Here is an 11,470-nt window from a genome sequence, read left to right as displayed (position 1 = left end):
ATAATGTACTTCAATACAAAATTAACCTCTTTCACTTTTCTCTCTCTACATTTATACATATATATCTGCAAGAGAAAGAAGAGGCATAGACAAGAGGATGCATGTGCTTTCACCGTCTGTTTAGGGATATGTATATTCTTCTTCCTCCTTATCTCATAAGTCATAATCTTCACTCACCATTCAATTTCAAGACAAGCATCTTTAATTAATATTTTTATACCAAAAAGATAAAGATGTAGACTGGGTCGGACGTAGAAATTTGTTTCTGTACGGGCTATATATTCTCAATTTTGAGGTTGGAATTTCGAGAGAATAGTTACATTGTGACATGCAGGAGCGGACACATAATTTATTTTCAGTGGAGACTATATAATCTATGTTTCGTATTTGAAATATTGAAAGAAGAATTTACCTATAATTTGTTTTAATGATAGGGCTAGCTTCTTATACAATAATTTATACAAAAATATCAAATATTTATAATGTAATAATAATTTGGTTTGGGTGTCCACCACTGATGACATAGTTTTTGTGTAACAAAAAAAATTCAAAATTCGACGATGTTAAATAAATGAAGAAAGAATGCTTGGTAAGGTGTTAAATCTTTATTTATAGGTACACTTTTTAGTTAAATGCACACATTCATGACATAGTTTTTGTGTAACAAAAAAAATTCAAAATTCGACGATGTTAAATAAATGAAGAAAGAATGCTTGGTAAGGTGTTAAATCTTTATTTATAGGTACACTTTTTAGTTAAATGCACACATTCATTATTAACAAAATTGATTTTAAAAAACAAAAAAAAGAAATTTCATAAGCCACCCCACCCCCTCTTTCTTCACTTGAGATCCAATGTATTTTGTGACTCTTTTTTTACTCTATTTTTTTAATTTTAACTGTTTTCTAAATATATAATTAGAAATATTTTACATTATATATTATTTTTTAAAATATTATTCAAATAATAATTTTTTAAAAAAATATCACATCACATGAGTAATATTCAGTTAATTGAAATTTTTTGATGCGACGACACCAATAAAGTAATATGAATTGTTCATTTTGCTTTTAATAATTGATTTGATTGAAAGTGCACTTTATGATTAAAATGAAGACTACTAATAATAGTATGATGTATAGAGATTCCTTACCAAATTGGTAGTGTCTCTTGTAGAGCATATCACCAAACAAATTCAATGTATGATATTAGAGATAGAAATGTTAAAGATCTTGAGTATAATAGTAACATGGATGTGTTTTTTTCTTTATTATTAATTTCCAATTTTATTTTATTATATTTCAAAGATATGCCATGAAATATTAGACCTGATCAATTATGAAGGTGGACTAAGATGATCATTCGCTCGGGCCCAGCCCAAAAAGCTAGCCTCTAGTAAAGAATTAGGCCCGACAAGCTCTCGAGGCTTGAATTTCAATTCCAAGATCAATTCTTACCTAACTTAATCAAATGTTTGATTTGCATAATTCACTGATAACTCGGTTTTCACTAATTATCCCATTGGAAGCTGGAAAAAATGATCATTCGATCGGGCCCAGCCCGATAATCTCTAGTAAAAATTAGGCCCACTTGATTTTCGGCCCGACAAAGCCCTTGAATCTCAATTGAAGATAAGTTCTTAACAAGTTAATCAAATGTTTGATTCACATAATTCATTGATGACTCGGTTTTCGCTCTAATTATTCCATTGGATGGTTATTTATGAACCTCAAATCCTATCAATCTTTACAATCTTATCTATCTCATCCATCAAACTGTCAAAGTATGATACCGAAAACGCTATACTAAGAGAATAACACATGATTTACTGGTCAAAAGAGAGTTAAATTGCTGAGCTATATGCACGTAGTCAAGTTCGAATCCAAACACTCAAATACCGAACATGTACTGATGCAATAAAACACGAGGGTCGAGGCTCGACAATTTAGATCTAAGCATAACATCTTACTTAGACCCTCATTATGAAATGGGCAATGCTTCATTAGAATGTAGTATTATTTAAGACAAGAAGTAACCAACATATACACAAACCTCCTAAGATTGTAGTACTATTTAAGACAAGAATGTAGTACTATTTAAGACAAGCAACCAACATATACACAAACCTCCTAAGATTGATTCCATATCACAAAGATCAAGTTTGCACCTAACATATTTCATTGATCAAATCAACATATTGAGTTACTAAACAATATCAAATTCCAAAATGATGAACAAATTAAGTTAAGAAATATCAACCTTTAAATCTTTAATCATCAATCCTTATCATCCTGATCCTTCCTGTGACACTCCATACACTGCAGGAGATACTTGAACGTCTCGATCTCGCACGGGATGGTCAGCCCGCCACTGTGATCGAACCCGAACTCCTCCTCCGCCTTCTCCAGCAGCACCTTGAACAGGGGGTCCCTAAGGTAGCTAGTCGGGATGATGAACCTCCGAAGCTCAGGGCCAACGTACACCGCAAGGTACCCTCTCGGGACATCCACAGGCGGGTCAGGGCTCTGGCACCCGTCCTCATCCGACTCAGCGTACGAGTTCGAAGTCCTCAGCCTCCTCGTAACCGCAGGCGAGATCCCGTGATGCGTAGGGGGACTGCAGCCCCCCTTGGTACCGATTGTGGCCGTCTGCCATTTCTGGAGGAACTTCTTGAGACTCACAATCTGCGCGATGCCCGTCGCCTTGCTTTCCCCGTCGTCGTCCATCGATCTAAGCTTAAAATTCGGCTTTTTCACCACAGAAAGGTTGAATCTTTAAACAAGTTTCTCTCATCAGATCATGCTTCTACTGCAAATCAACATATAAAAAGCAGATTAATACAAAGCTAAGACAGCTAATCAAATGATTGCTAATGAATCAAACAAATCTGCACAATCAAGATTGCTTTTTTTGATCACATACACTACCTTTCTGTGCTGTGATTTTATATAATTCGTTCAATAATGATTGCATGTGATTGCAGCTAAGGCCTTCACCTCACATGGCGAAGGATGTGAAAGAAACATAATTAAATAACAGAAGCATGATTATTGCAAAGCATCACGCCGCCTCTTCCTTTCTCCTTCTGTAAAGTCAAAAGAGGGCTAATATTAATTCAAGTTTAGTATAGACATTTTATCGAACAGTTTATGTCCATGATAATGTTTGTCGATAGAATAACAAAATTACTCACAATTAATTGAGTTCATATCATTTTTAATTGGTGTTTGATTCCAAACAAAATCTGGGAACAGATTTGAATCCAGCATTTCTCGCAGGAGGCACATGCACTCTATATTTGGAATTTAGGATTAATCAAAAATCAAACTAATAAACTATCACGTGCGTGAAGAGGAGATCGGATTAATGAGACGTTATTAATTAATAAAGTATTATGAGAAGAGATTCTCAAGAAAGGGGATGTAGCTCAAATGGTAGAGCGCTCGCTTTGCATGCGAGAGGCACGGGGTTCGATCCCCCGCATCTCCATTTTTCGTTATTTATTTTTGGAATTTTTGCAATTTTCGTTATTTCGAGATAACATGAACAAGATTTGATTATGATATTCAATTCCACTCCAATCACATTGAAGGTAATTGCAATGACGAATAGACGAGAATAAAAGACGAACAAGAACGAGGAGTTGCAAAGTATGTAATCATATGCAGGTGCAAGTTCGACTTCCAAGCAATGATATTTATCGACAAGTAGAATACCAGTCGGTATTTGTTTTCCAGAAAAAGTGTAAACATTCAGCGATTTTCTACCAATCTGTATGAATCTGGCGAAAGAATTCGGAAAGTCTTCTCATATTCCTATTTGGAGTACCTCAAGCAATTTTAGGTTATCCTTGTCTCCCTTCCTGACCTACTTCAATCATCTTTCAGCCTTCTGAGAATTCTCGAGGCCCAGCGCTTGACACGTCGCTTCAGAGTGTAGCCAATGAAAACTCCAGCAACAAAGCAAAAGGCACAAAGCTTTGAGCAAGTCCCTACTGATATGAATTGCCTGTACAATGCAATTCATCAAGAAGATAAATCAATTGCTTTTAACATTTTTGGTATATACACATTTAGTCACACTTTTCGGGGAGACACTCTGATCTGACTAATTAGTAAATCAACTCGGAAAGGAATCATCAATACAACAAAATACAAGAAATCCACAATGAAAAGAAATCACAATATCAGAATAAAGCAGCTCTCATTTCATGACCAGACACCACGGTTATCTCGATCAGGAAACCTAAAATTGTTTCTTTCACATAACCAAAGAGTCGTTTCACCAGTAAACATGACCTACTGTGGTTTTTCACAAGGCCAAATGGCAGTCGAAATTCATACACAAGCTGGCTAGCTGTCCAAGCAAATGGCTTATGGCAGGATAGAATTCGCAAGGCTTGATTTCCTTGAAACTCCATCTCCACATTTCCAACTCACAAGACGAGTATGCGGGATCACACTAAGTGAAGGTGACTAAACACGAACCCACACAAGTGCGCTAAATTTTTAACCTCTCGAGTGTAATTTCCTTTCAAGCTTCAACTAGTGACTCAATCCTGCAATCATCTAAGCTGCATAATTTCCTAGTATCAACTAGTTACTCAATCCGGCAATTCAATTTTATATCCGCGATATAGTAAGATCGCGAAACGACAATCAACGTACATCGACCGGAAAAACAAGCAATTCAAACAAGGTGGATTCTTTAATCACTTCCTCAATAGCTAAAATCAAACACTATGTGATAAAACCATCCACAGATCCTCATTTCCCCCAAATCCAAATGCAATTAAACTACAGACATCCGTAATCACAACAACGGCCACAAATTTCTCATTTTGCAAGCTAAAAACAGACAAATCAGATACATGAGCAGAGATTTTTGGCATCTACAGACTGCAAGCCTTTAATGCCAGGGGAAAAGATAAGAACAGGGATGTACCTTGAGGAGCGGGTGACCAATCGGCCGGACTGGTCAACAGATAACGCTGCCACCGATGAAGAAGGAAGAGAGGAGTTAAGAGGTTTAGCTTTCTCCAGAGAAGAGGCGTAGGTGCTGAATTTCTCCGCCGATTCCTGCACCTGTGAGACAGCACTGCTGTATGCCTTCTGCAATCCTTCCATTTTCTTTGTCAAATTTCGATCTCCTTCAGTTTCGCAATTGGGGATTTTGAATGTCAGGGTTTAGGGTTTGTATGTTTGTATCAGTCTTATTATTCGTATTGCTCGAAAAGAAAAGTCTTAAATTTTATTTTAATAATTTTAATACTCCCTCAGTTTTTAAAAAAAGAAAAACTTTGAAAGAGACACAAATTTTTAATATAAAATTATAAAATAAAAAAATATAAATAAAAAAGTAATTAGAAAATGTTACAGGAGAATGATATTTAAATAGTCATTAGATCACCAAGTTTGGTCAAAATCTGGTCTATTCCTATTCTACAAAGTTAAAAATTCGTCTAATTAAATCACAAAGTTTCAGTCTTTTTAGTTTATCATCTCTACATTGAAATCCATTTTGAATCTCAATCTAACAAGATCAAGCTCCTTGTGATCAGACTTTGGATTATACACACGTTTTTTTTGTGATTTAAAATCACAATCCACGTAAACAAAGATTGAAACTTGGACTCGTGATTTAATTAGCATATTGAAACTTCAAAATCTCTATCTCCATCTCCATCTATTTTAGATTCTAAACATTGTGATTTAATTAGCGGATTTTAAACTTTGTGGGATAGACAAGATTTTGACCAAATCCGATGATTTAAAATTTTACTATATGGCTATTTACCCATTTATCAACACCTACGAAAGAGGAAAAAAGTTGAAATTTATCACTACCTACATAAAAGGGCAAAATTTAAACCTGTGCACAAGGCAAGAAGCCCAGAGCATTAAAACGGTGGGATACAAATTGTCCACGCTGTCTTCCTCAATCCTACACCTACTTCATCTTGCCTTATCTTTTTCCTCAATTCTTAACCAATTCTTGTTAACTTTTAAAAAAAATTAGTTCTTGCAGCTCTACTGAAGATTAGGAGACTGCATTGCTTCAAAATGGCTTCAATTTCTCTGCACACAGCTCACTCCTTCCCTTCTTCCCTCCACGCTCAAACCCCAAAACCAGCACTCTCTCACAATCTCCCAATTCTCTCAAAATCTTCACAGTCCCAATTCCATGGCCTCAAGCTCTCTAATTCGTCCCACCTCTCAATCCCATCTCCTGTTTCTGCAAAATCCGCCGTTGTCGCCAAGGTACATTTACCAAGATTGCATTTTTATCTCTTTCGAATCATTTGGTTTGGAATATGTAGTGGAATTTTGTTTCTTGATGGGAAAATGTGATTATGTATAGGTGTCGGAAGGGACACAAGCACCAGCATTTACATTGAAGGATCAAAATGGGAGGAGTGTGAGCCTCTCCAAATTCAAAGGCAAGCCTGTGGTTGTCTATTTCTACCCTGCTGATGAAACCCCTGGCTGCACTAAGCAGGTACCATTGTGTGTGTGTGTGTGTGTGTGTGTTGTTAATGTGATTTGTAGTATGTTGTTTGAGAGTCTGTGATGAAAATGGCACTTAGTTATCATTAGGCTGTGGTGTTTGGTGGTTCTCTGTGTTTTAACTCAGGAATTCATGTTTACCTTTTGGAATCAAGTTGCAATTATAGAGTTTGAAAATGAAGCATGGCAGTGGCTTTTATTCATGAATTGTATGTTTGAAAATCGAATTGAAATGCGGGAAAATAAATGTTGGAATGAAAGAATGTTGAAGAGCTTGGGACTGAATTGTACTCCCTCCGTTCCATAGTAATGGAGGCGTTTCTTTTCGGCACGGAGATTAAGAAAAATTGTATTAGGTGAGTTAAGTAAAAGGAGAGTAGAGTGGAAAATGAAAAAAGGTAGAGAGATGAAGAGAGAATAAAGTAGGAGAGAGTAAATTAGGTGTGGAAAAATGTGTTGACTTTTACTAAAAATGGAAATGACTCTATTACTATGGAACGTACCAAAATGGCAAAATGACTCTATTACTATGGAACGGAGGGAGTATTAGCTTGGTTGATTTCAAAGTATTACACATGTCTTCTTTTATGGAGTATGAGAATGCTGATTGTTATCTATCCTATAACTATAAGGCATGTTGTCTTGGTTAAATGCAAGGCTAATTGCGGAAATTTGACTCTTTCCAGTTTCCACAATAAGATGATCTTGTAGTTTTGTCTTCAACTTTGATACCTGCCTTGTATCATCTAGCATTTCATCTGTTCTAGTTTTTAGAATCATTTGAGAAATTGCTTAATTAGGGAGTAGTAAATCAGTTGTGCATACATGATTCTTACAGAAGATTGTACTTGTTGATGTTTTCACATGTTTGCAGGCGTGTGCTTTCAGAGACTCGTACGAAAAATTCAAGAAAGCAGGAGCCGAGGTTATTGGGATCAGTGGTGATGATACCTCATCACACAAGGTATAAGAAACTAACTTTGTTGCCTATGGTTTATCTTTGTAAATTTTATTCGCCTTTGAACTGAGAACTATCATTTGATCCATTCTCAAAGCCTCATAAGCTCTTACTCGATAGACTTTCTTCAGTTATATGGCAGTAACTTAAAGATCTAGAAAGCTTAGTTTACAATCTTGATTCCTGCGTTTATTCAGGAGAGTGATTTCGTTTTCTACAAAACATTTTCTAGTTACTTTTGACCATTAGGGCTCCACTTTAGAGATCAATAGTCTTGTCTCAGCTAGCTTCGTGTTACTCTTTCTGCCACTGTCGAAAGAGAATATAGCATATACAGAGAACCTTGTTATGGGAACTGACCTAATTCATGTGTCATGTTGTTGTGCAAGGCCTTTGCGGAGAAATACAAACTCCCGTTTACCCTACTCAGTGACGAGGGCAACAAGGTCAGAAAAGACTGGGGCGTCCCATCTGACCTCTTTGGTGCGCTTCCTGGAAGGCAGACCTACGTCCTCGACAAAAATGGAGTATGTCGCCTTGTCTACAACAATCAGTTCCAACCTGAGAAGCACATCGATGAGACCTTGAAGTTTCTTAAAAGCGTCTGAAAACGACCCGTATCCACCTTCTCAACATCTTCCTCTGTTGAAATTTATGCCTACTTTTCTAGAGAATATGATGCTGATGTATCACTGTTACTACATCTATTGAAAAGGGAACCTTGTCTTTTTTCTCTTGTGTTTAGTATCTTTTGGTTTGATTTGGTAAAATAAAACATACACATGATCATAGAAAAATATGATAAATAACATTTTATTGATTTGAAATTACATTATTTAATCTACTTTCACTACATCTTATTTTCCATATGTGAAAAGAAATTGAACAACATACAATAGTTAGTACTTAGAAAGAAAAATGGATGTGACATATTTATATTAATCAAGATTTGATTTTTATTTCTCCTTTTCATAGTCTTGGCTGCTGTAAGGGCTGAAGATCTCTGCAATCCAGTTCTTCTTCCTGTATGAGCTCCACCCCATCTCTTCGCAGATCTCGTCGCTGTGGTTGATGCTGAAGGTCGAGATGCAGCTCCGTTTGTAGAACCGTGTCGTCCTCTTCATGATCTCCATCTCCTCCGTCGTCTGCTTCAGCATCCTCTCCACGCCCGGGAGCTTGAACTGCTCGTCCACCAGCTGCGACAGCCACTTGCATCGTATCTCAGCCGTGTGCAGATTCGACACGCTCTCGATGTAGCCCACGAACGCCATGTTCGGAATCAGAGGGTTGATTGTTCCTCTGCAAAAAAGCATCGATCAACGGTGAATATCTCTTTTCATTCCATCGTACCAAGAAAGGCCTAAAACAGCGACAGTTACCTATACAACGGCATCATGCCAGAAGGGAACTCGAGGAGGCAGCGAAAAGGGTCCGGGACAATCGCCTTCAGCTTCCTCTTCCCGTCAAAACCAGTAGCGAGAACGACCACGTCAGCATCCAGCCTCGTCCCATCCTCGAACTCGACACCCCCCTCCCAAAACCACCACTTCGCGGCCGTCCTCTTGATGACAATGCTGCCCTTGTCGGCCTCCGAGAAGAAGTTCTCGGGGAGGATGGCCATCTGGCAAGAGGCGTAGTCCTCCTCGAAAGGGTGCTCGGGTTTCAACCCGTACTTCTCCAACGGAAGCTTCCACGTCAAGTAGGACTCGACAGTCTTCGACACAGCCCTCCTCTGCAATCAAGGCATCCATCAACACCAAATCATAACAAAATGAAGCTCAAGATTATGCATAATCATAGAGTTATTACCACTGGAGAGAGCATGTGGCAAAGGAGGGATCTCAGAAATCCTTGATTAGGGCGTTCATGTAAGAACTGAGATGCCCTTGTTGAATAGAACATGTAAAAAGGCAAACCCCAAACTGAGTAATGTGGAACTGTCCAATGCAGAGATCTCACCACCATGGTGCAGGGCTGCCCGTCCGGTCCTAAAATCGCAACACGAAAAAAATTGTTCCGAGATTAATTTTGTCACAAGGGAACACCAAGATATGCTAAAATTCGAGTTTGACATTTCGAGATAGTAATTTTCGTAGTAGTATGATTTTTTTTTATGTTAGAGGCTTGTGCACAACGATTCACACCAACTAATCGGTAATATTATACTGAAATTTTGTATGTGCGTCCGCCATTGTTGATAAGCCAAGACTAATTCAACGTGATGTTGTTCTCAGATTATATATCAGACCATATCTATCCAATCGAATGATATTTATAAGACTTAATCTTATCTAATCTATCAAACCAAACATGTCCGAACGAGGCAGAAAATATAACTATGACACATCATTGTCTAAACTTTAGTTGAAAGAGTGAGAAAATGAGTCTTTTTTGTTTGGCTCTATTTTTTTTTTCTACAAATAAGCAGCCAGCATTTAACTAATATTCAACCAAGAATTAATTAAAAATGAAACTAGTACAACATATCCCTATTAATTTTGTTGGTGAAACAACATTAAATGATTCAAATATCGTTACATGTGGTAGTGAGGGTGTGAAACAAGTAGAAAGATTCTGAGACTTTGAATTCAATTTCTAAAATAATCCCAAAATGGCAAAGTTGACTCATCGAATCATTCTTAATAAGGCATCAAAATTAAAGAAAACGTATAAACATATAATGTTTCTCATTATTATAAACTTGAAATCAAATTAATTAAAACAAATACCAAGTCCAAGTTTGTGCGTCCACATTACTTAAAAAATTCCATGCAGCATCAAATATTAATCCACAAATCTGACTTAGGAAATTTCCCAAAAAAATACCTTGATTCGCTTCTGCACATTCGACAGCCAAATCAATGGCTGATTTTTTGTAGCCGAAGACGACGACCTTCTTCCCCTTCATCAGCTCAGTCGATTCGGTCTCGTTGAGTTTGCAGTAGTCGATAGTGTGCATAACTTTCCCCTTAAAAATTTCCGGGCCTTTGTTGCCCGGGAATTTAGGGATCGCCGGCACGTCACCGTACTTTCCGGTGCAGATCACGAGAAACTCGAACGAATACCACTACATAAACCAATTTATATAATTATAATAAAATACTATTATATTACGCGTTTTTTGTTACTGTCTGTAATTTCTGCTGCGTATCATTTTATAAAAAAAACATGCATGCATAATTGATAAAACAATTAATAACCTTAATATTCTCCGAATCCTCGGCCCGGACCCCGACTTCCCAGACAGGGTGGCCGGGGAGGAGGGTCCCGTATTGGGCGCATTTATCGTCGTTTCCTCGGCCAACGAAGCGGAGCTCGACGACCTTGGAGTTGAACTTGACGAACTTGAGGATGTCGAAGTGGGACGCGTACGAGTGCAAGTAATCCAAGACCTCTTGGGCGGAGGGGAAGCTCATGTTGTCCCTCTGAGTCCACGGGAAATCCGAGAACTCATAGTCGCAACGAGGGGTTTGGAGTTTAGTTGATCTGTACGAACTGTGCCTCCAAACCCCTCCAATAGAGCCGGTGGCTTCAAAAACCACCGGCTCATATTTGGCCATCTGCTTAGCGGCCGCGAGGCCGCTAATGCCGCCGCCGATGATGCCGATTTTGTGGGACTCGATTGCCATATTGGTGAAATGAGAGAGCAAGATTTGGTTGTTTTGGCTGTTTTGGTTTAGAGGCTTTGGAGATTATGAGGTTTAAGCATGTGTTGGTTTAGTATTTATAGAGAAAATTTTGTGATAATTGCATGGGATGGTTCGTGAAATTTTCTTGGATTATTAAACCGGGTTGAACCGGGTCACATCAATATTTTTTGGGGTCTACTTAAATCACATGTGATTGGACTATGATGGTCAAGTGTGTTTAGGGAAATGAGTTGAAATTAATACAACTTTCTAAATTTGTTGGTTTGTAAATTTTCTTTTTATTCAAGGGGACAAGCTCGTGTTCAAAGGAAGGCAAGAAGTGTTCCCTTTTTTTAATTTGGCATGCCAACGGCTCG

At 37.8% G+C, this 11,470-nt stretch overlaps 4 protein-coding genes and 1 non-coding gene across 6 annotated transcripts; 2 read left to right on the top strand and 3 right to left on the bottom strand.

Annotated features, from left to right (window-relative positions):
- Positions 1–1,998: 1,998 nt before the first annotated feature.
- Positions 1,999–3,089, bottom strand: LOC125196853 (SAUR-like auxin-responsive protein family). 2 transcript variants are annotated; one of them, XM_048095514.2, is made up of 2 exons: positions 2,997–3,089; positions 1,999–2,808 (listed from the first exon to the last, which is right to left on the bottom strand). In XM_048095514.2, exon 2 carries the CDS (start codon positions 2,724–2,726, stop codon positions 2,277–2,279), a length of 450 nt encoding a protein of 149 aa, XP_047951471.2. In that variant the 5' UTR covers positions 2,727–2,808; positions 2,997–3,089; the 3' UTR covers positions 1,999–2,276. The 2 variants fall into 2 exon arrangements, with proteins under 2 accessions (XP_047951471.2, XP_047951470.2); XM_048095513.2 differs by having other exon boundaries at positions 2,928–3,084.
- A 327-nt stretch (positions 3,090–3,416) lies between these two features.
- On the top strand, positions 3,417–3,489 carry TRNAA-UGC (transfer RNA alanine (anticodon UGC)). The gene has a single exon. It is a non-coding gene; the product is annotated as a tRNA-Ala (tRNA).
- A 152-nt stretch (positions 3,490–3,641) lies between these two features.
- Positions 3,642–5,225, bottom strand: LOC125196848 (uncharacterized). The gene is made up of 2 exons (XM_048095508.2): positions 4,945–5,225; positions 3,642–4,008 (listed from the first exon to the last, which is right to left on the bottom strand). The coding sequence occupies exons 1-2, from the start codon at positions 5,124–5,126 to the stop codon at positions 3,873–3,875; spliced, it is 318 nt and encodes a 105-aa protein (XP_047951465.2). The 5' UTR covers positions 5,127–5,225; the 3' UTR covers positions 3,642–3,872.
- A 677-nt stretch (positions 5,226–5,902) lies between these two features.
- Positions 5,903–8,193, top strand: PRXQ (Thioredoxin superfamily protein). The gene is made up of 4 exons (XM_048089120.2): positions 5,903–6,260; positions 6,361–6,498; positions 7,381–7,470; positions 7,854–8,193. The coding sequence occupies exons 1-4, from the start codon at positions 6,063–6,065 to the stop codon at positions 8,070–8,072; spliced, it is 645 nt and encodes a 214-aa protein (XP_047945077.2). The 5' UTR covers positions 5,903–6,062; the 3' UTR covers positions 8,073–8,193.
- Positions 8,194–8,253: 60 nt separating this feature from the next.
- FMO1 (flavin-dependent monooxygenase 1) lies at positions 8,254–11,139 on the bottom strand. The gene is made up of 5 exons (XM_048089119.2): positions 10,665–11,139; positions 10,291–10,531; positions 9,274–9,452; positions 8,844–9,196; positions 8,254–8,763 (listed from the first exon to the last, which is right to left on the bottom strand). The coding sequence occupies exons 1-5, from the start codon at positions 11,091–11,093 to the stop codon at positions 8,421–8,423; spliced, it is 1,545 nt and encodes a 514-aa protein (XP_047945076.1). The 5' UTR covers positions 11,094–11,139; the 3' UTR covers positions 8,254–8,420.
- Between the last annotated feature and the right edge of the window lie 331 nt (positions 11,140–11,470).

The sequence above is a fragment of the Salvia hispanica genome, chromosome 4, assembly GCF_029641045.1.
Source record: "Salvia hispanica isolate PSC_SH4W2 chromosome 4, Shi_PSC_v1, whole genome shotgun sequence".
Lineage (NCBI taxonomy): Eukaryota > Viridiplantae > Streptophyta > Magnoliopsida > Lamiales > Lamiaceae > Salvia > Salvia hispanica.
Note: the sequence above shows the minus strand (reverse complement) of the source record. Positions and strands in the feature narration are given on the sequence as shown.